Genomic DNA, 27643 nt, shown 5'->3' on the forward strand with positions numbered 1-27643 from the left:
GCTACATTAGTAAATCCATATTGTCACAGCCTTAGCAAAAAAAGAGATATTTATCACTAAAAACACAGATGTTTTAACTTTGAATGGGATGTTAGTGAAAATATAATATTGTGAAACAGAAACTCAGTGGAGTGTATTTTCTTGGGAAATGTTGGGGGCAGAGGAGGGAAAGTATCTTTGCTAGGAAAGATTGCCGAACATCTTTTGATTGCTCTGTACTTTTCCATCACCATCTCCAGTGCAGATCTAATGGCTTTCCTGAAGGGAAATTTTCCTTCACCAGAAAGCAAAACCCTCTTCTGCCACAGTCTCAGTTAAGAGCCTTTGCATTTGTTGGTAACATAATGCTGTAACACTGCTGTTAAGTTCATTTATACTTTTAAATGAGCAATAAATTTACAGAACATTGTTCTGATATTCAAACTCTAGTGCCAGAAAATTTGTACTATAATCTGTTAGTGACAAGACTTTGATTACCAAACTATCGAAGTGTTATGAGACTATTTTCTGAGCAAAGTTAAAGCAAGTACATTGTGGGCATCACTGAAATATTATCTTTTTTTAATGAGGTACCTAGAATTCAGCTGTCCATCAAAAAATATTATACACTATATTTGTTGTTCCATCTGACCCATATAGAAATCTGCAGTTAATTTAACAGAACCTTCACCAGTACTGGAAAATTCTTGAGTTGCTTATTTAGCCCTTCACTAATTATTTAGTAATTTACAACACATTGGATCAAATATTTTAATGTTAAAAGTTAAGAACAATACTGAGCCTGCGTACAGGAACCAGTCCACTGCGATAATCAGGGTGATGTCCTCTGTGGGAAGTCCGACTGATGTCAAAACTATCACCATAGTGACAAGACCAGCCTGAGGTATTCCTGCTGCTCCAATGCTGGCTGCTGTTGCAGTGATGCTATATCATTAAAAAGAAAGTAGCAGCTGTCAACTCACATTCACACTTCATGCAATTAAAATTACAACTTTTACCAGAAGAAGTATAGCAAATCATTCTGTGCCTTCAACAGGTTTTGTTGATCCCATAGGTCTTGGATACTCTGCTCCTCAATTCCTTTTATCAGTTGTTGTTCTATTTCATTTGGTACCCCCATTTGACAAGAGTTGATATGTATCCCCCTGACCCCCAGTTCAAGCAGTCCTCCATCTTCAATCTTCTGAGAGAGTCAGATCAATTTTCCACCACCCATGAGAGTAAAAGAACCCAGGGAGTATTAAAGTAGTCCTGATGAAGGGCCTCGGCCCACAACGTTGACTGTTTATTCTTTTCCATTGATGCTGCCTGTCCTGCTGAGTTCCTCCAGCACTTTGTGTGTGCTGTTTGGGTTTCCAGCATCCGCAGATTTTTTCGTGTTTGAGTATTATAGATTGTTATAACTCCTGTGTCTGAGATCCACTATTCAAGGGTTCCTAGTCTGGGGCCAGAACAACAGCACAATGTACTTCTGGCTACTTGTGGTTACTGTGTCCTGAGAATTAGGTAAATGAAATGGCGTGTATTTATAGGTTCAAAAGAGATAACCACACTGGAAAATCATAATGGTGCTGTTCTTACGGATTGAAAGACTTGGTTGAAACAGAAGTATCATATAAAAACAGACATATAAAACCAAAGTAAGATCGTAATAGAATGAAAATACTCAGCAGAAGTCTGGCAGCATCTACAGAAGGAGAAACAGACATTACTGCTCATTCTAATGGCGGCCTTTAACAGATATGATCGTTGATGAAATCTCACCCGATGACAACTCTAACCAAAATCAATAACAGTAAGAATGATTACTGAAGCAGATCATTAAAGTATACATTCTCACGACTTTGGAAATGCTTATTGGTTTTTAACAGATACACTCACTTTGTATACTTAATAATAAAGAGAGAGACAATTAAGCAACTTGTACAAAACTATATGACCCAAGAACTATTTTCATTGCTGAAGAACCAAGTTGCAAATTGGGCTTATTAGAGGATCACAGAAATAAGAAAAATTACATGGTCTACTGGAAAGTAAGTTGTGTGAATATTCCCTCAGCTATAACAGGACTGTTGTACAAATTCTTAACATCCTTCAATAAGCTCATTTTAGAAATCAGCGCTGAAAACAGAAGGGTGAAGGATAACAGTGAAATTAGAAACTTGCCATTTATCATGCCTTGCACAATAAAATGTATATTGTACAGTATAGCCTTATTCCATAGATGGGATACTAGTGATTGACTGTGGAATTCTTGTACGTTTTCGTTCTTCAGCCAGAGATATTTGCAACAGATTGCAACTTGACAGGCACTGTTGCATGAGGCTTTTTATTAAAACAGAGAGATTAGCTTTTCATGCTCTCAATGCCAGAGAACACCAGGCAAAGAAAACATGTGACTTTGCTAGGATTGCAGGCTTCACATAGTATAAGGAACTTCAACTACATGTGCAACTTATGTTGCTACCTCATATCTCTGCACTTTCTTACAATCAGAATGTCCAGTTACTATGCCACTAAAGGCAGCAAATGATATAGGTTAATGTGCAGTGTCTTGGCAAAAGGCACAACATCTTCATTCTGTGGTGGTGCACTGAGCCACACAGACTAAAGGGTGGTTGTAGGGTAATGGTTGTTAATGCTGGTGGTAACTGATAATAGCTACACGTGCCTACATACGAACTATATACAGGCTATGCTACTCCACAAAATGTGATGGAACAGGACAAGGGTGTGTTGGATCAACACTTCCACTGTTTGTGAAACTCTGGAGAACTTAACTGAAAGCGTGTCATTATGAGAGCACAACTCTTGTCAGCAGCTATTTGCTGAACAAATGAAGAGAAGAAGTAAGAAGAAGACGAGGAAGAGGAAGAAAGGAATCAGTGTAAACAACTGTTAACTGCCTGGGTTGTGAAATATTAACCTGACTGCAGTACCTTTCACTAACCTGTGGGAGGATTTATTGCTGCACTGCTCTGCAGTTGTATGAAATTGCATGACTGATCTTCTCTCTAACTAACCCTCAAGAGTATCTGCATGACATCAGCACAAAAAATACAAACCAACAGGCTAAAAACAAGCTTATAAAAGAAATCCTGCCACACTGTGTATAGAAGTAAACAAGCTAGCCTTGTGCATATATTCCATGTCATTTTGCCTATCCTAGTGTTCCTATGCAAGAATATAGTGGTTGGAGAATGGAGATAATAGAATAAGCCTGAATGGCCCTCGGCTTAGGAGTCCACTTTATGCTCCACATCACCTCAGCACAGGTAATGGTCATCTGGGTTAGAGGGTAAAGAGACACCAGCAGAGCCAGTGGGAAATGGTGAGAACAGGAGTTTGACTGCTGTCCATCTCAGAGTCAATGGTATACAGCCATATCCATTCTCCTACAACAGTTCCTCATGGGAAGATTTATTAGTGTACTGCGTGGCAGTCATATGAAATGGCATGACAGCAATCTGAATTTCCTTTGAATCTTACAGAGACTGGGTTAATGCTGCCTGTGCAATCTCATTATGGCCACAGGAGCTGAAATTTGATTAATAAATAAGAGAGATTCTGCTGATACTCGTAATCTTGAGCAAAACATGCAAAACGCTGAAGGAACTCAGTAAGTCAGGTAGCTTCTATGGAGGGAAATAAGCAGTCAACATTTTGGGCTGAGACTTTTCATCAGTACTTTCAGTACTTCAATAATAATGTATCCAATAAAGTATTTCAGTAATGAGTTATCTCCTCATTGGGGACAAGGTATAGATGATGTGGCACATAGATATCCCTTGCTACCTCTAGTTGTACAGCACTTTAACTCGGAAGGAAGAAGGAAACATAGAAAACCTACAGCACAATACAAGCTCTTCGGCTCACAAAGTTGTGCCAAATGTGTCCTTTACTTAGAAATTACTAGGATTACCCATAGCCTTCTATCTTTCTAAGCTCCATGTACCTATCCAAAAGTCTCTTAAAAGACCCCATCATATCTGCCTCCACCACCATTGCCAGCAGCCCATTCCACGCACTCACCACTCTCTGCGTAAAAATCTTATCCCTGACATCTCCTTTGTACCTACTCCCCAGCACCTTAAACCTGTGTCCTCTTGTGGCAGCCATTTCAGCCCTGGGAAAAAGCCTCTGACTATCCACATGATCAATGCCTCTCATCATCTTGTACACCTCTATCAGGTCACCTCTCATCCTCCGTTGCTCCAAGGAGAAAAGACTGAGTTCACTCAACCTGTTTTCATAAGGCATGCTCCCCAATCCAGGCAACAGCCTTGTAAATCTCCTCTGCACCCTTTCTATGGTTTCCACATCTCCACGACTGATGAAGGCCAATACACGTATGCCTTCTTAACCACAGAATCAACCTGCGCAGCTGCTTTGAGCATCCTATGGACTCGGACCCCAAGATCCCTCTGATCCTCCACGCTGCCAAGAGTCTTACCATTAATACTATATTCTGCCATCATATTTGACCTACCAAAATGAACCACTTCACACTTAATAATTGTCATATACACTCTGTGGCCACTTAATACTTCCTGTACCTAATAAAGCAGCCACTGAATATATATTCATGTCCTCTGCTTCTGTACCCCATCCACTTCAAGGTTTGACATATTGTGCATTCAGAGATGCTGTTCTGTGCGTCACTGTTGTAATATGTGATTATTCGAGTTACTGTCAACTTACTTACAGCTTGAACTAGTCTGACCTCTCTCATTAACAAGGCATTTTCCCTGTAGAACTGCCACTCACTGGATGTTTTTTTTTTTGCCATATTCTCTGTAAGCTCTAGAGACTGTTGTGTCTGAAAATCCCTGGACATCAGCAGTTTCTGAGATACTCAAACCACTCCATCTAGCACCAACAATCATTCTATGGTCAAAGTCACTTAGGCCAGATTTCTTTCCCATCCTGATGTTTAGTCTGAACAACAACTGAACCTTTTGATCATGTTCGCATTGAGTTCTGCTGCATGATTAGATATTTGTATTAATTAACAGGTGTACCTAATAAAGTGGACACTGACTGTAACTTGTTTGATTGATATCTGTGTCATTTCTGAACAGCTGCCAGTGTGTGTTCAGGTTGTGAGCCACAGGTATAAGGCTTGCAGTTGTACTAAGTGTGTGAGGGTCAGGTGAATCATTCATTTGTTAGGCATGAGTCCTAAATGACTTAGATTAGTAGGAGGTGACTCAAGGTGATGAGAAGCATTGAGTTAGATCTGAGCCTTGTGGTAAATTTCCTCAGATGTAGCATTTGAAGATGCATTCAACGACCTTGAATGCATGTTGTTACATCACTGCATCCAGATTCTGGCACTGACCACCAAACTCCCACTGTTTTCTCTTGTGGTTTCAATACCTTTCATAATTTTAACTTTAAATTTAACCAGTGAGGAAAAGTATACTGGGAGCACAACCAGAGTTATTTAAAAATGAGGTACCAATGTGGTAAAGTTGCAACAGTAGACTTCATGCATGTTAAATTGCAAATGTTGCATGCAATAGACAATGCTATTTGATGAATCATGTGCATTAGATCAAACCTTTGCAGTACTGCCACAATTGTAAGTGAATAGTTCACAATTAATTAGAGGCGGAAGCTCCAAGATCATCTCCATCCTCAGTAAGATCAGAGCTTAACATGAATGCTAACAATGAAGCTGAAGTATCTGCAAACATATTCAGTGAGAAATGCCCATGTCAATTTCCTTCTAAGATTCCTACCAACATAGAAAATAGAACATAAAACAGTACAGCAAAGTACAGATCCTTCAGGCCATGATGTTGTGGTGTCCTTTAACCTACTCCAAGATCAATCTAACCATTTCCTCCCACATAGCCTTCTATTTTTCTCTCATCCATGTGCAAGTCTTCAAGTAATTTGATTCATTTCATCAAATTAAAAAATGGCCAACAGCATTGGATATAGCAAAGGTTATTGGAATTGAAAAGACCTTGGCTCTGGTCCTGAAGACCAGTGCTCCTGAACTAGTCATACCTCTAGCCAAACTGATCCAGTACAGCTAAGATGAAGGCACTAACCTGACAAATCGGACAATGTTCTCCTAATCATCAGCAAAGAGACAATGCTCAGTTTATGTTTCATGAGATCCATTAGGACTTATCACTGCTTTGGTCCAAGCATGCACCAAAGAGTTTAATTTCAGAGGTGATAGCGATTGCTCTTGACATCAAAGCCTTTAACCAAGTATGGCATCAAGGAACCCTGGTAAAACTGACCTTGATGATCGTCGGGGGAAAGCACTCCAGTGTTTGGAAAGGAAGATGGTTGTAGTTGTTAGGGGTCTGTCATTCTAGCCCCAGGTCATAGTTGCAAGGTTCCCTTAAGGGAGAGCTCTAGGTCCAATAATTTTTGGTTACTTCATCTGTTACCATAAGACATTGGCACAGAATTAGGCCATTCAGCTCATTAAGTCTGCTCTGCCATTCTTCATGGCTGACCACGGATCCCACTCAACCCCATACACCTGCCTTCTTGCCAAATCCTTTGATATACTGACCAATCAGCAAACAATCACGTTCTGCCTTAAATATGCCCAGAGACCTGGCCTCCACTGTAGTCTGTGGCGGAGAATTACAGATTTACTACACTCTGGCTAGAAACATTCCTCCTTACCTCTGTTCTAAAAGGTTGGCCCTCAGTTTTGAGGCTGTGCCCTCTAGTTCTGGATACCCCCACATTAGGAAACATTCTCTCTACAATCACCCTTTCTAGTCCTTTCAACGTTCAGTTGGTTTCAGTGACATCCCCATGCGGTCTTCTAAATTCCAGTGAGTATAAGCCCAAAGCTACCAAAAGCTCCTTATATGTTAACCCCTTCATTGGTGGAATCATCCCTGTGAACTTCCTCTGGGCCCTCTCCAATAACACATCCTTTCTGAGTTAAAATGGGGCCAAAAACTGTCAACAATACATCAAATGCTGCCTGACTAGAGACTTTTAAAGGCTCAGCATTATCTCCTTGCTTTTATACTCTATTCCCCTTGAAATAAATGCCAACACTGCATTTGCCTTCTTTACTGAAGATTCAACCTGTAAATTACTCTATTGGGAGTCTTGTACGAGGACTCCTAAGTTTTAACCTGTTTTAACTATCATTCTTGGGGCACTCCTCTGTTTTTGTGGATGTCTGTGAAGAAGAAGAATTTCAGTATGTATATTGTGTACATTTCCCTGACATTAAATGTACCTATTGAAACCTTCTGTAATATATTTAATGAATTTACCTCCAGTACCTTCTATTGTAGAGGCTGGCACACATACACCTCTTTCTGGTGAATCAATTTCTCCTAATCTTGGTTCTAAATGGTTTATCCCATTACTTTAGGCTGTGACATCAGATTCTTGACTCTCCAGCCAGTGGGAACCTTCCTGCATCTAGTATGTCTAGTTCTGTTAGAAGTTTATAGATTTCTGGTTGGGTGCACAGGTATTCACTATCAGGTGAATGTTGGAAAAATCAGTCCAATCTCTTCTCATACATCAGTCCTGACACCCCAGGAATTAGACTCCTTGCACCCACATCTTGTCCTTTCTCACGTCGGGATGCTCTGTACAGCTGTGCAAGACATCCTTACTCCTGTACTCAAATACACTTGTAATGAAGTATAATATTAATTGCTTTCCAAATAGTTTTCTGCACCTGAATGGTTGTTTTCAGCAACTGTTGTATAAAGATATCTAGGTGTCATTGTATCTTCCTTTTTCTTAATCTAACATCATTCAGATACCAATTTGTCATGTCCTTACTAATTCTCCTAGTCTAGTTATACCCCTGAAGCCTCTCTGCATCCTCATAACTCACATAGTTCTGGATTATCAGTGAACTACAATATATCACATTGATCCCATTGTCCAAATTGTTGATATGGACTGTGAAGAGCGGGGTCCTGGTCCTGATTCCTGGAGCCTTCCCTGATCACAGCCTCCCAATCCAAAAATCTACTCTCTGCTTTATGTCTCAATCCATGGCAGTATACTACTTCCAATATTGTGCAGGCTAATGTTGCTTAATAATTTCAAGTGTGGCACGTAATGGAAGGCTTCCTAAACCACAAGTTTGCTGTTATCTATACTGCAAATTACAACCGCAAAATATTCTAACAGATTTGTCAAGGGTGATTTCGATTTTATAAATCCATGTTGACTCTGTCTAGGTACTTCCACTATAACAGCAAAGTCCCTATTACTAATATTAGGATAATTTTCGGTATACTTTGTCTTGCAACTAGAACATTGAACATAGAGATCTACAGCACATTACAGGCCCTTCAGCCCACAATGTTGTGCCGACCATGTAACCTACTCTAGAAACTGCCTAGAATTTCCCTACCGCATAGCCCTTTATTTTTCTAAGTTCCATGTACCTATCTAAGAGGCTCTTAAAAGACCCTATTGTATTTGCTTCCAGGAGAAAAGGCCAAGTTCACTCAATCTATTCTCATAAGGTATGCCCTCCAATCCAGGCCATATCCTTGTAAATCTCCCCTGCATTCTCTCTATAGTTTCCACATCCTTCCTGTAGTGAGGTGACCAGAACTGAACACAGTACTCCAAGTGGGGCCTGACCAAGGTCTTATATAGCTGTAACATCACCTCACAGCTCTTGAACTCAATCCCATGGTTGATAAATGCCAACATATCATATGCCTTCTTACCAACACTGTCAACCTGTGCAGTATCTTTGACTGTTCTAAGGACACGAACCCCAAGATCGCTCAGATCTTCCATACTGCCAAAAGTCTTACCATTAATATTATATTCTGACTTCAAATTTGACCTACCTAAATGAACCACTTCATACTTATATGGGTTGAAGTCCATCTGCCACTTATTAGCCCAGTTCTGCATCCTATCGATGTCCCGCTGCAACCTCTGATAACCCTCCAAACTATCCACAACACCCCAACCTTTGTGTCATTAGCAAACTTACTAACCCACCCTTCTATTTCTTAATCCAGGTCATTTATAAAAATCACAAAGAGGAGGGGGCCCAGAACAGATCCCTGTGGAACACCACTGGTCACCAAACTCCATGCAGAATACGAACCATATCGAATTGAACTCCTAAAATGCATTATGTCACACTGGTCCAGATTAAACTCCATCTGCCAATTCCCTGCCCAAATTTCCAACTGACTATATCCTACTGTATCCTTTGACAGCATTCTTCCCAATCCACAATTTCCATGTGGTCTGTTACCAATCTGACCACTCAATTTTTATCCAAGTCATTTACAAATAACACAGGTCTCAGCATTGATCCTTGCTGAACACAGCTGATCACAAACCTCTAGTCAGAAAAAGCACTCCTCTACCACTACTACCTATTTCTATGACCAAGACAGATTTATATCCAGTTTACCAACTCACTATGGATCCAATGTGACAATCCACTAGACCAGCCTAACAGGGGTTACTTACAGGTTCCCCTGAGATCACACATTATCCTGATTTAGAAGTAAATATTGGTGTACTTTCATTGTTGCTTGGTCCCTAAAATCCCTAGCAAACAGCATTCTGAGAATATTTTCAACTGAAGGATTGCAATCAATAGACTTTGCAACGGTATTTAGAAATGGGCAATAAATGCCAGTCTTGCCAGTGATACCCACATTCCTAAAAATGAATAAAGTGTTGACATAACTGTGAACTTTTAATAAGCACCAGTGAAAACCTGATCATCAGGGTAAGGGTCACTGAAAGTCAACATTGGATAATATAAAAATGAATGATATATAGAAATAAAAGCAATACTAGGTAAATCCTCCAGACTGGAACAAGAACAGTTATCAATACGAAAGTGGAAGTAGTAGGGGAGTGGGCCTGAGTCAGTCTGGAGCAGATAGCCCACAAACTGCCAACACAGCTGAGTCCATGCAATTTTCCATGGCAAAGTACTTAATGCAGAGAGAGTGAAGTTGAGGAATGTTGCCTGAAATAAGAAAGGTCATCCAAGAAAGACCCAGTAGTAGGTAAGAACTGGTTCACTGCTCAAAGATGAAGCAGAGTTTGCGGTAAGAGGTGGAGAAGATACAGCAGAACTGGTGAAGATAAAGTAGAATAACCCAGAGACCCAAGATATGTGCAGCACCCTCAATAATCTACATTATTTAGAATGATTTGGTTTCTGCACAAATCTCTTGTGTCTGCGTAGAATCTCTTGAGATGAGCTCGATAAAACATGTCCACATATGTTAACTTCACACAAACATCTAGTGTTCCTTATTTCATCTATGTGGTTCAAATATCATTGAACTTCCTTGTCAGTTCTTTTCCACTTGTCTTCATTCCTCATCAAATGATACATTAGATAAGAAAAATTTTCCTCTCTATTGTTGCTAAACAATGTGGCAAGTTTAATTTTTCTTAATTACAAGCAGTACAAGGAGTAGTATAGAAGAATGAGTGGTATGTTCAATGTAAAGATTAGCAAATCAAATTCTTTTCTCATACTCTACCTGATGGTGATGATTTGTCCAAAGTTGAGATCATAGTTGTTGACCTGTGCAATGAAGATTGCGGCCAAGGCCTCATAGAGTGCTGTGCCATCCATGTTAATAGTGGCTCCAACAGGTAGGACGAAGCGAGTGACACGTTTGTCCACACCATTATTTTCTTCTAGACATTTGAAGGTGATTGGGAGAGTTGCTGAGCTACAACAATAAATAGATTAAATTTATTTCATGCACCGGCAAGAGATATGGAGGAAAAGAGAAATTATGGTAAGAGGATAGGGGGATGGAATGAGAGAAAATGAGTAGGAAGCAATGGTTGTCCTGATGATACAATATCAACTGGCAAAGATAATAGTGGCATCACGGCAACAGGATAGCCTGTCTTACCTGGATGAAGTACCCAGGGCAGTAATCAATGCCTGCAATATTCCACCAATAAAAATCCAGGGATTCTTGCGTGTGACTATAAAATAAAGAAGTGGCAGGACAACAAGTGCATGGATTAGCAGTCCGATTATAACCGTCACAGTGTACATTCCCAGTTGTCCGCCCATCACACTTAGATCTTTCATCTCAACGATTTTGCCTGCTATCAGGAAGAGGATGCCTATAGGTGCATACCTGAAATAGAAAACACACTTGCTTCAGTTTAGTAATACCGCATCCCAAGCAAGTTTTTAATAGTTTGTTATGTAAAGAAGACATAATTTTCATGTGTATTTCCCAAATAATAAGAGGATGTTTCCAACCCCATTACTGTTCCTGCTTTGGCGAACAGAACTTTAGGAAGGGACCCCAACTGAATCACATGAAAATCCGTTTGAATTAAGCAATAATATGCAAATCAGGATCATGACATTAACGTAGACTGGGCACAGCATGCTGTACGTATGCTTCGTTCTGTAAAGGATGCCAATGCAAAGCAAAAAGCAGCACGAAGGAAATTCTATTTGCCATATTTCTATATATATGATTAGTCTTTCAATAACTTTAGCACTCTACAGTTTTCTTTCCTGTTGTCAACCTTATGGTCACTTATTGTGTTATCAGCATACTTCATACTGCTCACTTCCAAACTTGGTTCACTAATACATGAGACAAAAATCACTTTGAGCCCTGTGCAGAGATGAGGAGGAATTTCTTTAGCCAGTGGGTGGTTAATCTGTGGAATCAATTATCACAGATAGCTGTGGAGGCCAAATATTTAAAACAGAGGTTTGTAAGTTTTTCAGTAGTAGGGGCATCAAAGGTTATGGGGTGAAGGCAGGAGACTGGGGTTGAGAGGGATATTAAATCAACCATGATGGAATGGTGGAGAAGACGATAGGCTGAATGGCCTAATTCTGCTCCTATATGCCTTCTGGTCTTATGAAACTCCATGTGGTCACCAAAATATCTAGTAACTATTTACTAAACAGAGAAATGATTTTGAAAAGCTGGAAACTTGAAGATAAGTCAGTGTCATAATTGTCAGAAAGGCATTCAAGGGATAAGAACAAGCAGGTTCCCATTAAGAAAAAGAGTACAAGTGACAGATATAAATCCCTGTATTTTACAGGGTCATTTTGTCTGTCACCAAGCCAATTTCTGAACTAATTTGGCACTTTCTCTTAGATTAGTTCTGTCCCTCAGAAAATTGCCCAATTATCTGCCCACTGCTGAGGTTAGACTGAATATGCTTTAGTTACTGGTTGATCCCATTTTCTCTTATAAATAGTGATTCTGTGTTAGCAATAGACCACGCCTGTAGCAAGAGAGGATTAAGAATGATCAGATTCAGAATCGGATTTAATATCACCGGCATATGTTGTGAAATTTATTGACTTAGCAGCAGCAGTACAATGCAATATAAGTAAATCAATTATATGTATATTAGATAGTTAAATTAAAAATAGTGCAAAAATAATATTTTAAAAAGCGAGGTAGTGTTCATGGGTTCACTGTCCATTTAGGAATCGGATGGCAGAGGGGAAGAAGCTGTTCCTGAATCACTGAGTGTGTGCCTTTAGGCTTCTGTACCTCCTTCCTTACGGCAACAGTGAGAAAAGGGCATGTCCTGAGTGCTGGGAATCCTGAATAATGGACACTGCCTTTCTGAGGCAGCGCTCCACAAAGATGTCTTGGGTACTATGGAGGCTAGTACCTAAGATGGAGCTGACTAACTTCACAACTTTCCGTAGTTTCTTTCAATCCTGTGCAGTAGCCCCCCCCACCTCCATACCATACAGTGATACAGCCTGTCAGAATGCTCCCTGCTGTATATTTGTAGAAGTTTTCAAATGTTTTAGGTGACAAACAAAATCTCTTCAAACTTCTAATGAAATATAGCCACTCCCTTGCCTTTTTTGTAGCTGCTTTTATATGTTGGGACCAGATTAGATCCTCAGAGATCTTGACACCCAGGAACTTGAACTTGCTCAAACGCTCCACTTCTGATCCCTCTATGAGGATTGGTTCATGTTCTCTTCTCTTACCCTTCCTGAAGCCCACAATCAGCTTTTTGGTCTTAGTGATGTTGAGTGTAAGGTTGTTGCTGCTACACTACTCAACTAGCTGGTATATCTTGCTCCTGTATGCCCTCTTGTCCCCATTTGAGATTCTGCCAACAATGGTTGTATCATTAGCAAATCTAAAGATCGCATTTGAGCTATATCTAGCCATAGATTCATGAGTACTGAGAGAGTAGAGCAATGGGCTAAGCACACACCCCTGAGGTGCACCAGTGTTGACTGTCATCGGGGAGGAGATATTATAACCAATCTGCACAGATTATAGTCTTCCAGTTAGGGAGTCAAGGATCCAATTGTAGAGGGAGGTACAGGGGCCCAGGTTCTTAAGCTTATCGATCAGGACTGTGGGAATGATGGTACTAAATGTTGAGCTATAGTCAACAAATATTATCCTGACATAGGTGTTTATAGTCCACGTGGTCTAAGGCCGTGTGAAGAGCCATTGAGATTGCATCTGCCATAGACCTACTGTAGCAATAGGCAAACTGCAGTTGGTCCAGGTCCTTGCTGAGGCAGGAGTTGATTCTAGCCATAATCAAACTCTCAAAGCAGTTCATCACCGTAGATGTAAGAATGATGGCTTAAGCCTCAACTATTTCTATATGTATTAACGTTACTTGATAGAGTTCTATATAAAACCATCAACTTTTATATTAGCAAACACGAGGAAATCTGCAGATGCTGGAAATTCAAACAACAACACACACAAAATGCTGGTGGAACACAGCAGGCCAGGCAGCATCTATAGGGAGAAGCGCTGTCGATGTTTCGGGCTGAGACCCTTCGTCAGGACTAACCGAAAGGAAAGATAGTAAGAGATTTGAAAGTAGTGGGGGGAGGGGGAAATGCAAAATAATAGGAGAAGACCGGAGGAGGTGGGATGAAGCTAAGAGCAGGAAAGGTGATTGGCGAAAGTGATACAGAGCTGGAGAAGGGAAAGGATCATGGGTCGGGAGGCCACAGGAGAAAGAAGGGGGGGGGGGAAGCACCAGAGGGAGATGGAGAACAGGCAAACAACTAAATATGTCAGGGATGGGGTAAGAAGGAGAGGAGGGGTATTAACAGAAGTTAGATAAGTCAATGTTCATGCCATCAGGTTGGAGGCTACCCAGCCGGTATATAAGGTGTTGTTCCTCCAACCTGAGTTTAGATTCATTTTGACGATAGAGGAGGCCATGGATAGACATATCAGAATGGGAAAGGGATGTGGAATTAAAATGTGTGGCCACTGGGAGATCCTGCTTTTTCTGGTGGACTGAGCATAGGTGTTCAGCGAAACGGTCTCCCAGTCTGCATGGGGCCCTGAATGGTGGTGAGGGAGGAAGCGTAAGGGCAGGTGTAGCATTTGTTCCGTTTACAAGGATAAATGCAAGGAGGGAGATCGGTGGGAAGGGATGGGGGGGACGAGTGGACAAGGGAGTTGCGTAGGGAGCGATCCCTCCGAAAAGCAGAAAGGGGAGGGAAGGGAAAAATGTGTTTGGTAATGGGATCCCGTTGGAGGTGGCGGAAGTTACGGAGAATTATACATTGGACCTGGAGGCTGGTGGGGTGGTAGGTAAGGACAAGGGGAACCCTATCCCGAGTGGGGTAGTGGGTGGATGGGGTGAGGGCAGATGTGCGGGAAATGGGAGAGATGCATTTGAGAGCAGAGTTGATGGTGAATGAAGGGAAGCCCCTTTGTTTAAAAAAGGAAGACATCTCCTTCGTCCTGGAATGAAAAGCCTCATCCTGAGAGCAGATGCGGCGGAGACGGAGGAATTGTGAGAAGGGGAAAGCCTTTTTGCAGGAGACAGGGTGAGAAGAGGAATAGTCCAGGTACCTGTGAGAGTTTGTAGGCTTATAGTAGATATCAGTAGATAGGCCATCTCCAGAGATGGAGACAGAAAGATCAAGAAAGGGGAGGGAGGTGTCGGAAATGGACCAGGTAAATTTGAGGGCAGGGTGAAAGTTGGAGGCAAAGTTAATGAAGTTGACGAGCTCAGCATGTGTGCAAGAGGCAGCACCAATGCAGTCGTTGATGTAGCGAAGGAAAAGAGGGGGATGGATACCGGTATAGACTTGGAACATGGACTGTTCCACAAAGCCACAAAAAGGCAGGGATAACTGGGACCCATACGGGTGCCCATGGCTATACCCTTGGTTTGGAGGAAGTGAGAGGAGCCAAAGGAGAAATTATTGAGAGTAAGAACTAATTCTGCTAGACTTTTATATTATTTCTCTCCAGTTCTGTTATTCTTATCCAATATTTCATATTTCTTCTAACTACAATGCCTGCATTGTGCCTATCTTTTGTAAAGTTGCACTGTTTGTCTTCTGCTTTTATGTACAGGTTGCCTTTCTGTGGGTCCTTTTATGAGTCCTAATTTTGACTTGGTTATCCCCATGCTTGTAATGTAGTTATAAAACTTCTTCAGTTTTCCTTGATTTTATTTGCCTTTATTTTTGTTTTCATTTCCTTTCTCGACCAACCCTTTTTTTTCCTACACCCTTGTACTTTCTATGTTTTTTGAGGCTTTCTGCAGTGTTCTCAGTTTGGCATGAGCCTTTAAAAAATAAGAAATAGGAACAAGACTGGGCTATATATTTTTTCTCCAGGTTGGTTCCTTATTCAGTACAGCTGATACAAACCTGGCATGAAATCTAGTGGCCTGCCTGCTCCCCAAAATTCCTGTTTCCTCACTTCCCAGAAAGCTGTCTTTTCATTCCTAGAATACTGACACTTTGAGGTTTGGTAGTTGTGTCCTTCATCCTTTTTCTTTGGAACTTATTCATTCTGATTTCTTGAATTCCAATTACAGTTCTGACACTGACTTAACTTCTCGCCGTTTCTAGTCATTCTAAATTCTCTCTCAGTTTAGTAAAATTGGCTTTTCCCAATTGTACTTGAGGGACACAGGGTGTTCCAACTATAGAAATGATCACAAGTAAACAGAGTAACTAAAGCACGAGTTCCATAGCTCTCTGGAACTTTTATATGTACAAAATATTTCAAAGGTTTATCCTGTTACTTCCATTCTGCTTTGTTTGATCAAATTCAGCCTGAAGACCCGCATTTAACAATTCAGAAACAGCTTCTTCCCCTCTGCCATCAGATTTCTTAACAGTCCATGAACACTACCTCATTATTCCTCCTTCCGCACTATCACTTAAGTTGTAATTTATAGTAATTTTATGTCTGTGGATGGTACTGCTGCTGCAAAGCAACACATTTCAATTAATGTAATTCAATGACAATAAACCTGATTCCAATTCTGAGCTGGAATATTTCTCACATCTTGAATATTGAAAGAATGTCCTTCAGACTAAATTCCAAGAAGACTTGGCAAACAGAAACAGGATATGCTTGCTGGATCTTTGCAACTGCTATTGAACATACAGAAGTTCATAAATATTTGGGTGGTGCCATTACATCATTCTTCTCTTGATCCTTTTCTTCATGCTTAGATGTTTTTAAAATAAATACCTTCTTACAAACTTATTTTTATTCTTAGACTTTATTTTCTCATCTGAAATATTCTGTTGTTTTCTTTTTGCTCAATAAACAGTAACTAGCTCACCCAATTTGACAAAATGTAACCATGGCAAGGACTTTCAGAGTCCTTAAGGAATGGTTCTAATGACGACATTATAGTTTTTGCTGAATAATAGATTGAAGGAATATACAATGTAGCTATTTAGCAACAACAAAAGGGGGATAGAAAAGCCTTAAGTAAACCTAGTCAATTTGGACAGCAAGAACAAAACTTGGAGCCACTGAATAAAGCTGGGAGTTTAACTTTGATTTCTGGCAAAGCTGAAGTTTTTAATGTTTTCACCATGTGGAGATATTTAGTAATGATTGAGAATGATGTAAGTGATTCACGAGTTTAAACAAGTCATGCAAACACATAGAATTCAATAAAAACATAAAAGTAAAATAAATCTGAAAAATTAACTTCTGCATTCCAAAGGATGAGATCCCCTCCCCTTTGAGAGAGAAAGCTAAAGTCAGATGCATCAGAATTACAGTGGAGTAGAGAGAACTACAGAGGCACGAGAGAGGAGCTGGCAAAAGTTGATTGGAAGGAGACACGAGCAGGAATGATGGCAGAGCACCAATGGCTGGAGTTTCTGACAGCAATTTGGAAGACACAGGATAGATACATCACAAAGAAGAAGGCAGGATGATGCAACTGTGGCTAACAAGTGAAGTCAAAGCCAACATAAAGGCAAAAGAGAGGGCAGATGATAGAGCAAACATTAGTTGGAAGTCAGAGGAAACTTAAAAAACACCAGAAGGCAACTAAAAATCCATGGGGGGATGGGGGTTTAAATACGACAGTAAGCTAGCCAGCAATATATAAGGGGATATTAAAAGTATTTTTTGGATAAGTGAAGAGTAAAAGAGAGGCGAGAGTAGCTATTAGATCGCTGGAAAATGATGCTGGAGAGGTAGTAATGGGGGTGAACTGAATAAGTACGTTGCAACAGTCTTCACTGTGGAAGACACTGGCAGTATACCAGAAGTTCGAGAGTGTCGGGGAGAAAGTGAGTACAGTTGCTATTACCAGGGAGAAGGTGTTTGGGAAACTGAAAGGTCTGAAGGTATGTAAATTATCTGGACCAGAAGGTCTACACCCCATGGCTCCGAAAAAGGTAGCTGAAAGATTGTGAAGGCATTAGTAATGATTTTTCAAGAATCACGGGATTCTGGAATGGTTCTAGAGGACTGAAAAATTGCAAATGTCACTCCACTCTTCAAGAAGGGAGGGAGGCAGAAGAAAGGAAATTATAGGCCAGTTAGCCTCACCTCAATGGTTGGGAAGATGTTGGAGTCGATTGTTAAGGCAAGGCTTCGGGGTACTTGGAGCCACATGATAAAATGGGTGAAAGTCAGCACGATGCCCTTAAGGGAAATCTTCCGTGGTAAATCTTCTGGAGTTCATTGAGGAAATAACAAGCAGGATAGACAAAGGAAAAAACAGTGGATGTTGGATGTGTACTTGGATTTTCAGAGGGCCTTTGACAAGGTGCCATATGTGAGGCTGCTTAATAAGAGCCCATGGTATCACAGGAAAGATACTAGCATGGATAGAGCATTGACTGATTGACAGGGGGCAAAGAGTGGGAATAAAGGAAGCTTTATCTGATTGGCTGCTGAATATTGGTGCTGTTCAGCAGGGTCAATTTTGGGACCGCTTTTTATGTTGTATGTCAATGATTTGGATGATAGATTGAAGGCTTTGAGGGGTAAATAGTGTTGAGGAAACAGGGAGGTTGCAGGAGGACATAGATTAGGAGAATGGGCAAAGAAGGAGCAGGATGGAATAAGTCAGGAAGTGCATGGTCTTGCACTTTGGTAGAAGGAAGAAAAGTATAGACCATTTTATAAACTGCAAGTTGAGTCAGTGGTGCAGAAGGCAACTGCAATGTTAGCATTCATTTTGAGCGGATTAGAATATGACAGCAAGGATGTAATGCTGAGGTTTTATAAGGCACTGGTGAGATCTCACTTGGAGTAATGTGAGCCATTTTGAGCCCCTAATTTAAGAAAAGATATGCTCACATTGGAGAGGGTTCAGAAGGAGTTCACGAGAATGATTCTGGGAATAAAAGGCTCATTGTATATGAAGCAATTAATGGCCCTGGGCCTTAACTCACTGGAATTTAGAAGAATGTTGGGGGGGGGGGGGCGGTGGGAGCATCGAAACCTATCAGATGTTGAAAGGCCTCAACAGAGTGGATTGGGAGAAAATATTTCCTATGGTAGAAGAGTCAGCCTCAGAATAGTGGAATGTCCATTTAGAATAGAGATGAGGATGGTGAATCTGTGGAATTCATTGCCACAGGCATCTGTGGAGGTCAGGTCATTAGGTGCATTTAAGGTGGAGGTTCTTGATTAGTTAGGGCATAAAAGGTTACAGGAAAAAAGCACGAGAATGGAGTGGAAGGGAAATTGATCAACCATGATGAAATGGCATTTCATCCTGATGTTCTTACTTGTGGAAGCTTCTTGTGTGTAAATTGTTCACTGTGTTTTCTAATATTACAACAGTGATTAACTAGTATAAACTATTATAACCAATATAAGCTAGTTCTGTGGTTGTTAAATGGTTTGAGATATCCTGAGGTTTGAAAGGCAGTACGAAATATAAAGATGACTTTCTTAAAACATACCAGATTATAATTGCGACCAGTCTCATGATGGCTTCATTAAGGCTGTCAAAAAATTCCTTCAATGCCCGGCCTTGTTGTTTCATGTTGCCAATGACAAGACCAAAACCAATAGCAAAAACAACAAGTCCCAGTGCATTCACTGCATTGGATGAACCAGCAACAGGAATAACCTCCTCAGAAACCATCATTTCCTGCAGCTTTTTGACAGCATCGGTTACATTGTCAATAATGGATGGTTCAGTGATGGTTGTAAGATTGCTGGATGGTGATGTTGATTTCAGGATTTGCCGCGTGTTATAATTTGTTTTATACTGTAAAATGAAAACAAAGATGAGATTGTTATCATTCTCAGACTTATATTCACCAACTTTTTCCACATATACCTTATTTTTATGCTGGAACACAGAAAGTGTGGTTTATCACGAAACGCCTGGCAGCTGTTCAACAATCCTTCAAAATAAAATCCATCCATATTTTGGTTGTTGCTGAGTTACTTAACCTTTAATATTCTTACCTAATCTATTTTTTATAGTATTAGACCTGAATTAATATTAATTCTTCCAGGACTTGTTTCCAATATGGCTGGAGTATGAATCAATAAACAAAGAGGCTGCGTCATCAAAAATTGTTGATTAAGTTGACTAGAACACAACTTTAATTCATATTTCACTGTCTTGTTTGACTGGATACATGAAAGACCCTTAATTTTTTAAGGATGTTTCCGAAGTTGAATGCCAGACCTTCTATTACATAAAAATCCTGTTGTCATTCCTGTTTAGTCCTCTGTATGAAGCCACACCATGAAGTTATATGTTTGAAAAGGAATAAATTAAATATTTGTTTTGTCAGATGTACATCAAAACATACAGTGAAGTGCATCATTTGCATCAATGACCAACACAGTCCTAATATGTGCTGGGTGCAGCCCAAAGTGTCACCATTCTTCAGTCACCAACATACTCTAACTTCACCACCCTCTAGCTAAAGAAATTCATCCTCAACTCTGTTCTAAAGGGACTTTCCTCTATTCTGACTCTGCTCTCTGGTCCTAGACTCTACCACTATTGTAAACATCTTATTCACATCCTCTCTTTCTAGGCCTTTCAATACTTAGGAGGTTTCAGTGAGACCCCTCCTTCATTTTTTGAAACTCTGACAAGTACAGGCCCAGAGACATTATACGTTCATTCCTGGGATCATTCTCATAAACCTCCTTTGGACCCTCTACAATGCCAGCACATCCTTTCTTAAATATGGGGCCCAAAACTGCTCACAGTACTCCAAATATGATCTGACCAATGCCTTTTAAAGCCTCAGCATTACATCCTTGCTTCTATATCCTAGTCTTCTGGAAATTAATGCTAATGTTACATTTGCTAAGCAGATTGTAAAGCATTGTTCTGGATCGCTTATGTCTTCCAAAACCATTCACCATATCCTCACCATGGAGGAAGATGGCACCAGCGAACAACATGAACAAAGACGATGCCCTTCAGAGAGTTTACAAAACTACTTCTTTTTCTTCTTCTTCTACACCTTCTTTCAAAAATGCATGTTTAATGCATGTTTAATGTTTAATGCATGTTTTTTTCCACTTGTTTTTGTTGTTTCCGTGATTTGTTCTTTGTTTTGCACATTAGATATTTGATGTTTTCTTTGAATGGGCTCCATTGTGTTCCTTTGTTTTTTGTGTCTGTCTGCAGGAAAATGGATTTTAGGATTGTATACTGCATACATATTGGTTAGTAAATGAACTTTGAACTTGACACTATATAATATTTTCCTGCTCAGTGCAGGTAATTCAAAAAAAAAGTTGTTGATGGTTTAAAGGTAATAATGCCCAGGTATGCTGAAGTTAAGCTGGATTGTTCATTGACATAGTTATCAGTTGCCTATTCACCATCTGCTGTGAGCCCTTGTCAAAACCCAAAAGACGTAGCATGGTGTACTCCTGAAAAACTAGAATCAAAGCAGAATCAAGAGAGGAGTTGATGGGGATGTTTGGGGGAATATGTTTCAGTGCCACAGGTAAATAAGGAGGGGGGAATGGAACTGAAGCACATAAACACAATAAAAACACATCCTGTAGAGTGATGTGAATATAGATGTGCAAAGTCCTGCTCTCTTCAGCTCTCCTCAGAAAATAGAGGTGTTGGTGAGCTTTCCTGATTGTGTATGATGTGTCCTGGGATCAAGAGAAGTTGTTTGAGATGTGCACTCCCAGGAGTTTCAAACTGTTCATAGTTCCCACTGCTGTGCTGCCGATGTAAAGAGGGATGTGAGTGGTGCAGGTTCTCCTGAAGTTAATAACTGTTTAATTTGTCTTGATGACATTGAAGAAGTTGCTATTTGCCTGGTGCCAGGCCTCAAGCTCTTCCATCTCCTCTCTGTAGGCCGGTTCACCATTGTTGGTGATGAGCCCCACTACTGTTGTGTCATCAGTGAACTTGACAAGGTGATTACTTGTGTGTTTGGTCATACAGTCATGTGTGAGCAGAGCGTACAGCAGTGGGCTCAGTGCACAGCCCTGGGGGGCACCCATGCTGAGGAAGATGGGGAGGGAGAAGCATTTGTGCATCCTGACTATCTGAAGTCTGCTGATTAGGAAGGCCATCACTCAGTTGCACAGTGGTGCATTTAGACCAAAAAAGTTTGTCCTGCAAAGTCTGTGAGACAACAGTGTTGAATGCCGAACTGAAATCCATAAACAGCCTGCTCCATGTCTCGAGGGGAACTTGTACTATTAGCCCACACCTCTGGTTCTCCTTCTCCTACTGATAGGCAACACCAAGACCCTGATGATTGCTATGGAGCATCTTGGGCCCTGGTGCACAACTGAGCTACTTCAAAGCATGAAGAACTTAGCTCATTGGACTCCTAAACTCCTCTACTGGCACATCTTTCTTCTTCCTGCTCCAATTTCTGGTCTCCCCTCCACCCCATCTTTTGGCTTTCTCAGAGCGGCCATGTGAGTCAGGTTTAATGTTTTCTAAAGAGAATATATCATGTCAGGTCCTAATTCTGCTTTTATTTTGGTTAATCTTAATTTGACACAACTGTGAATCACTGCACCAAAATCTGGTGCAAACCCCGGTGCAAACCCCTTCATTATTAATTATGATGCATTAAAACATGACTATCAGCTGATGTGCAAATGCCATCCAACCTTAGAACAAGTCATTCTCAAGAAATTTCCATGTCTCAATGTGAAATCTGGGACCTGAAAGATGAGGACCATCATGGACAGAGGTGAACATCACTTACTATCAGATAATGGGAACTCAGATGTTTTGACATTATGCCCCTGGGCTGAATGAGGCATGATGGGCAGGAGGTGACTGCAGTGCTAGTTAGTAGTGTTATTCCTGTGCCACTGAGTTAGCCTCTTCAACATGGGAAGAGTTCACTTACTGTTCAAGCAGGGTTATCAGTAAAGTTCAGTTGAGTACCCTGCATGCTGGTGTCCTAGTATGCTTTGCATTATTCCTCAATAATGATCACAACATGGTGTCAGAAGTGGTTGATTGCTCATGACTTGGTGCTACAGACCAAATGAGATCCCCAACAAAAAAAGAATCTACAGTAAGATTGTTCTTGTTCGCATTTATCTATGAAAAATATCCAGAGACTTATCAACCTAAACTGCCCAAGCTAGCTGCTAATTGTATGCACCATGAGGCAGGAGCTGAGTAAGGGCCAGGGTTGCTAGGCAGTGCCTTTGAGCTACACCCAAAAGTGTAGGGATTGTAGTAATCCCTAGCCTGGGGAAGTGCACAGAGATACAGACACAGCAGAGAAGTCAGTCAAACTCTCAGCCAGAGAAAAGAAGGCTTTTGTAATCCAAATAAATAAGATATTAAACAAACAGGAAAATGGAGCAAAGACCTGCAGTACCTACAAGTACTTACCTAATAAAGGCTTCCCCCAAGTTATTTGATTTCTCTAAACCAATGGACTTTAAGAGATAGCTCATACACTTTGAAAGATTTAGGGTTGCAAGCAATCTCAATCAAGCTTCAGAAGAGCACCAAGGAAGCACACTGATATTTTGCATGGGTGACAAAGCAGATGACATCATGGGTGGATTAGGACTGACAGAAGCTCAGGAAAAAGCAGTACAAAACAAATTCAAAGAATATTTCACAGGAAAGTGAAATGAGAGGGCAAAGTTCAACTCCAGAAAACATGAGCCGGATGAAAGTGTAAATGATTTAATCAGTGTCAGACAACTGTGCATATGCAAATCTGAGAAATGAGCTCATTAGAGATAAGATTGTTGTTGGGCTACTAGACACCTCTGAGACTTCAGTTGCAGGCAAATCTCACACTAGAGAAAGCTATTACTCTGGTCAGGCTGAGTGAGAATGTTCATCAGCAACAGGCAGAACTCAGGCATGAAAATGATGCTGAGGTAAAGCTAGAAGCTGTACAAAAGGAAGGGTACAAACAAGGTGCAGTCAGAAAGAGGGGACAGGCGAGCTCAGCTCAAACAAAGCAGACAAGTGAAACAAAGAGCAGGTAAAATGTCCAACTGCAGGAGATGTGGCAAGTCTCCATTCCACGTCGAAGAGCTCTGCCCAGCAAAAGAAGTGAAATGCCACCAATGCATTAGAGTTGGCCATTATAAAAACCAGTGTCACTCAAAAACAGTTCTTCAGAAGGTCAAAGGAGACCATGATTCAGGTGAAGAGAGAGCTTTCCTTATTGGGGTTCTGGATTCAGACAGACAATGTTGGTGTACTGCAGTTTAGTTGCAAAATGAGGCAATGGCGTTCAAAATGGACATTGCAGCAGACGTCACAGCTATCCCGAATATCTGTTCACAAAACCGCTGAAGAAAATGGGTATTATGCTAAACACAATAAAGAAAGTACTCTAAGGGACCAAGGAAACGTAAGCTCAGTGTGAAAGGTATATTTACTTCTTCCCTTCTTAAAAATGAGAAACAGTTAGAAGAAGATGCCCATGTTGTTCAGAATCTTTCTCACCGCTATTGGGATGATATACCATTGAGCAGCTGAACCTCATTGCAAGGTTGGATTCGCTAAACAATGTTCAGTGGCAGAAGTACCCAAAGTTGTTCACAGGCCTGGGGGTACTGAAAGAAGAGTATCTTATCCAACTGAGGTCAGGAATGATACTCTACTCTGACCACAGCGAGGCATAACTGGCCATATTGATGAACAAAGTCAAAGCTGAACTTGAGAGAATGGAGACACTTGACATCATAACAGAAGTGAATTGACTTACAGACTGATGTGTGAGCATTGTTCCTGTTCCCAAACTAGTAAGGATCTGTATTGATCTAACAAAATTAAATAATGAAGTGAAGTGGGAGAAGTTTATTCTGCTCTCTGTTGAGTACATATTGGGTATGCTGGGTGGAGCAAAGTTCTGGCAGATATATTTAGCACCTTTATCACACCAAATGGATGTTATGACTTCAAGAGACTCCCTTTTGGCATCTCACCAGCCCCTGAACTCTTTCAGATGAGGATGAACCAAATTTTGGAGGAACTGAAAGGAGTAGTCTGCCACATGGACAATATACTCATCTTTGGAGGCTCAAGTGAGGAACATGACATAAGAGTGGAAGTTGCCTTGCAGAAACTGAAACAGGCTAGAATCACCCTGAACAAAAAGAAATATAAATTTGCAAAGTTAGAGGTAAAGATCTGAGGCCACCAACTGTTCTCAGAGGGAGTGAAATCAGATTCAGATAAATTGGCAGGAATTCGGAATGTGGAACAACTTACTAATGTATCAGAGATCAGCAGTTTTGTTGGCCTGGTAAACCAGCTGGGAAAGTTCATTCCAGATTTGGCAGAGAAAACAATGGCACTATGTGACCTCCTCTCTCAGAGAAATGTTTGGACCTGGGATGTACTACAGGAGAAGTCATTCTCATCACTTAAAGCAGAGCTTATCTCTCTGCCAACACTGTTATTCTTCGATTCAACAAAGCAACCAAGGTCTCAACAGATGCTTTTCCTTTGGCCTGGGGGAGTGCTCATGCAATACTGTAGTGGTGTGTGGAAACCAGTGTGTATGCATCATGAGCACGACTCCTACTGAACAACGTTACACCCAAATTGAAAAGGAGATGCTGGCTCTCATGTGGGCTTGTAAAGGCTTCAGCTGCTACCTGATAGGCACTAAGTTCTACTTGAAAGAGACCACAAGACTCTTGTCAGCCTCCTCAGCTTGAAACGCTTAGATTTCCATATCTGCAAAGATTCAGAATGAGGCTCATGTGATACTGTTATGACATTGAACACGCCCCCAGCAAATCTTTCACAACACCAGATACTCCGTCGAGGATGCCATGCAAAAGTGAGTGGATGGAAGCTGACTCATCCCTCATGGAAAATCCCAACATCTGCTAAGCTCAGATATGTGAAAGCTTTCCTGCATCACAGAGTAACATAGAAACATAGAAAACCTACAGCACAATACAGGTCCTACAGCCCACAGAGCTGTGCTGAACACATCCACACCTGAAATCTACTTAGGCTTTACCCATAGCCTTCTATTTTTCCAAGCTCCATGTAACCATCCAGGAGTCTCTTAAAAGACCCTATTGTTTATACCTCCACCAGCAGCCCATTCCACGCACTCACCACTCTACGCGTAAAAAACTAACCCCTAGCATCTCCTCTGTACCTATTTCCAGGCACCTTAAAACTATGTCCTCTTCTGCTAGCCATTTTAGCCCGGGGAAAAGCCTCTGACTATCCACACGATCAATGCCTCTCATTATCTTGTACACCTCTATCAGATTACCTCTCATCCTCTGTCGCTCCAAGGAGAAAAGGCCAAGTACACTCAACATATTCTCATAAGGCATGCTCCCCAATCCAGGCAACATCCTTGTAAATCTCCTCTGCACACACTAGATGAAATTTGCACTGAGTTGTAAAAGGACCAAATTTGCAGCAAGGTCATGCAATACTGTGAGCATGGATGGCCAGCTGTTCCAAAAGGAGCTCACAAACTCAGACCTTACTGGCCTGAGAGAGACATGCTCACCATTCTTGCTGGCTTGCTGCTAAAATTCTCCAGACTCGTCATTCCTGCTTCTATGCATGCCAAAATCATCAGTCAAATGCATCAAGGACATCAAGGCATCAAAAAATGTTGTCTAAAACCAAGACAATCTGTGTGGTGGCCTGGTCTGAGCACACAGCTGGGAGATTATGTAAAGCAACATGAAGCATGCAGAAAACTGCACAAAAATCATGTTGAAGCTCTGTGTCCCACAGAATTCCCAGACTTCCCATGGCAAATTGCAGGCACAGACATTTTCAAGCTGAAAAGAGACAACTATCTATTCATTGTGGATTACTATCATGGAATGTTGAAGTGTCCAAGCTGTCCCCCACAGCCTCAGCAGCAGTTATACAACACTTGAAAGTTGCATTTGCTCACCATGGAATACCAAAGACGCGTGTCAAACAATGGCCCACAACTCAGCTGCTCAGAATTCAAAGCCTTTGCTAGGAACCATGAGTTCAAACACCAGACAAGCAGTCCACAGTAACCACAAGTAAATGGAGAAGTGGAAAGAGCATTGCAAACTGTTAAGAGTCTCCTACTGAAGGCAAAAGACCCTACAAAACACTGTTAGCTTGTCACTCGACACTCTTCCCGAATGTCTGCAGTCCATCTGAGTTGTCAATGGGCCAGAGGCTAGAACAAGCCTGCCCATTCTTTCCTCCATTCTCCAATCTCACTTCCTGGACCTAGTGAGAAATTTTCAGAAGACAACATCAGAAAATGAAGAGCATGCATGATCTCAGACACAGTAAATTTGCCACCACTCAGAAGTGGTGAAGCGGTCGGATTTTAGACCAATTCACCAAAGGAACAACAGTCTGACAGCATGCACCATGAGTCAATAAGGGAAGGATCAGACCAGAAGATAGATGTCAGGCAGAGTATGAGAAGGCAAAACCAAAATAACAGGTATGATGGTTTGCATAGTTTGAAGTGTGTATATTTTAATGCTAGGAGTATTATGGATAAGGGTGATGAACTTAGAACATGGATCAGTACATAGAATTATGATGTTGTAGCCATTACCAAAACTTGGTTGCGAGATGGAAAGGAATGGGTGATTAATGTACCAGGTTGTTGAAGTTTTAGAAAAAATAGACAAGGAGGTAAACAAAGGAGGGGGGAGAGCTACACTGCTAATCAGGGACAATATCACACCTGTACTCATTGGAGACAAATTGAGGGATCAGACACTGAGTACATTTGGGTAGAACTCAGGAATAGGAAGGATACAATCACACTGATAGGACTGTACTACAGACCCCCACTCCCCCCACAATTAGCCAGCAGGATACGGAGGAACAGATATGTAATCAGATTTAGGAAATTTGTAAAAATAATACAGTTGTTGTCATGGGGGAATTTCAACTTCCCTCATATAAACTGGAACCTTCTTAGTGCAAAGGGTTTAGATGGGGCAGA

The 27643-nt window shown here is 41.0% G+C and overlaps 2 protein-coding genes across 2 annotated transcripts in view; one reads left to right on the forward strand and one right to left on the reverse strand.

Annotated features, from left to right (window-relative positions):
- ranbp3b (RAN binding protein 3b) overlaps positions 1-27643 on the forward strand; it is a 319866-nt gene that overhangs the window by 18199 nt on the left and 274024 nt on the right. The window lies entirely within an intron of this gene.
- The window catches only part of slc1a6 (solute carrier family 1 member 6), a 78725-nt gene that overhangs the window by 4053 nt on the left and 47029 nt on the right, over positions 1-27643 (reverse strand). The window contains exons 6-9 of the mRNA XM_059991456.1: positions 19166-19476; positions 10887-11120; positions 10503-10697; positions 790-924 (exon numbers count right to left, since the gene is read on the reverse strand). Coding sequence (XP_059847439.1) covers positions 790-924; positions 10503-10697; positions 10887-11120; positions 19166-19476 — 875 coding nt within the window. The remainder of the gene's footprint in view (positions 1-789; positions 925-10502; positions 10698-10886; positions 11121-19165; positions 19477-27643) is intronic.

The sequence above is a fragment of the Hypanus sabinus genome, chromosome 16 (genome assembly GCF_030144855.1).
Source record: "Hypanus sabinus isolate sHypSab1 chromosome 16, sHypSab1.hap1, whole genome shotgun sequence".
Classification (NCBI taxonomy): domain Eukaryota; kingdom Metazoa; phylum Chordata; class Chondrichthyes; order Myliobatiformes; family Dasyatidae; genus Hypanus; species Hypanus sabinus.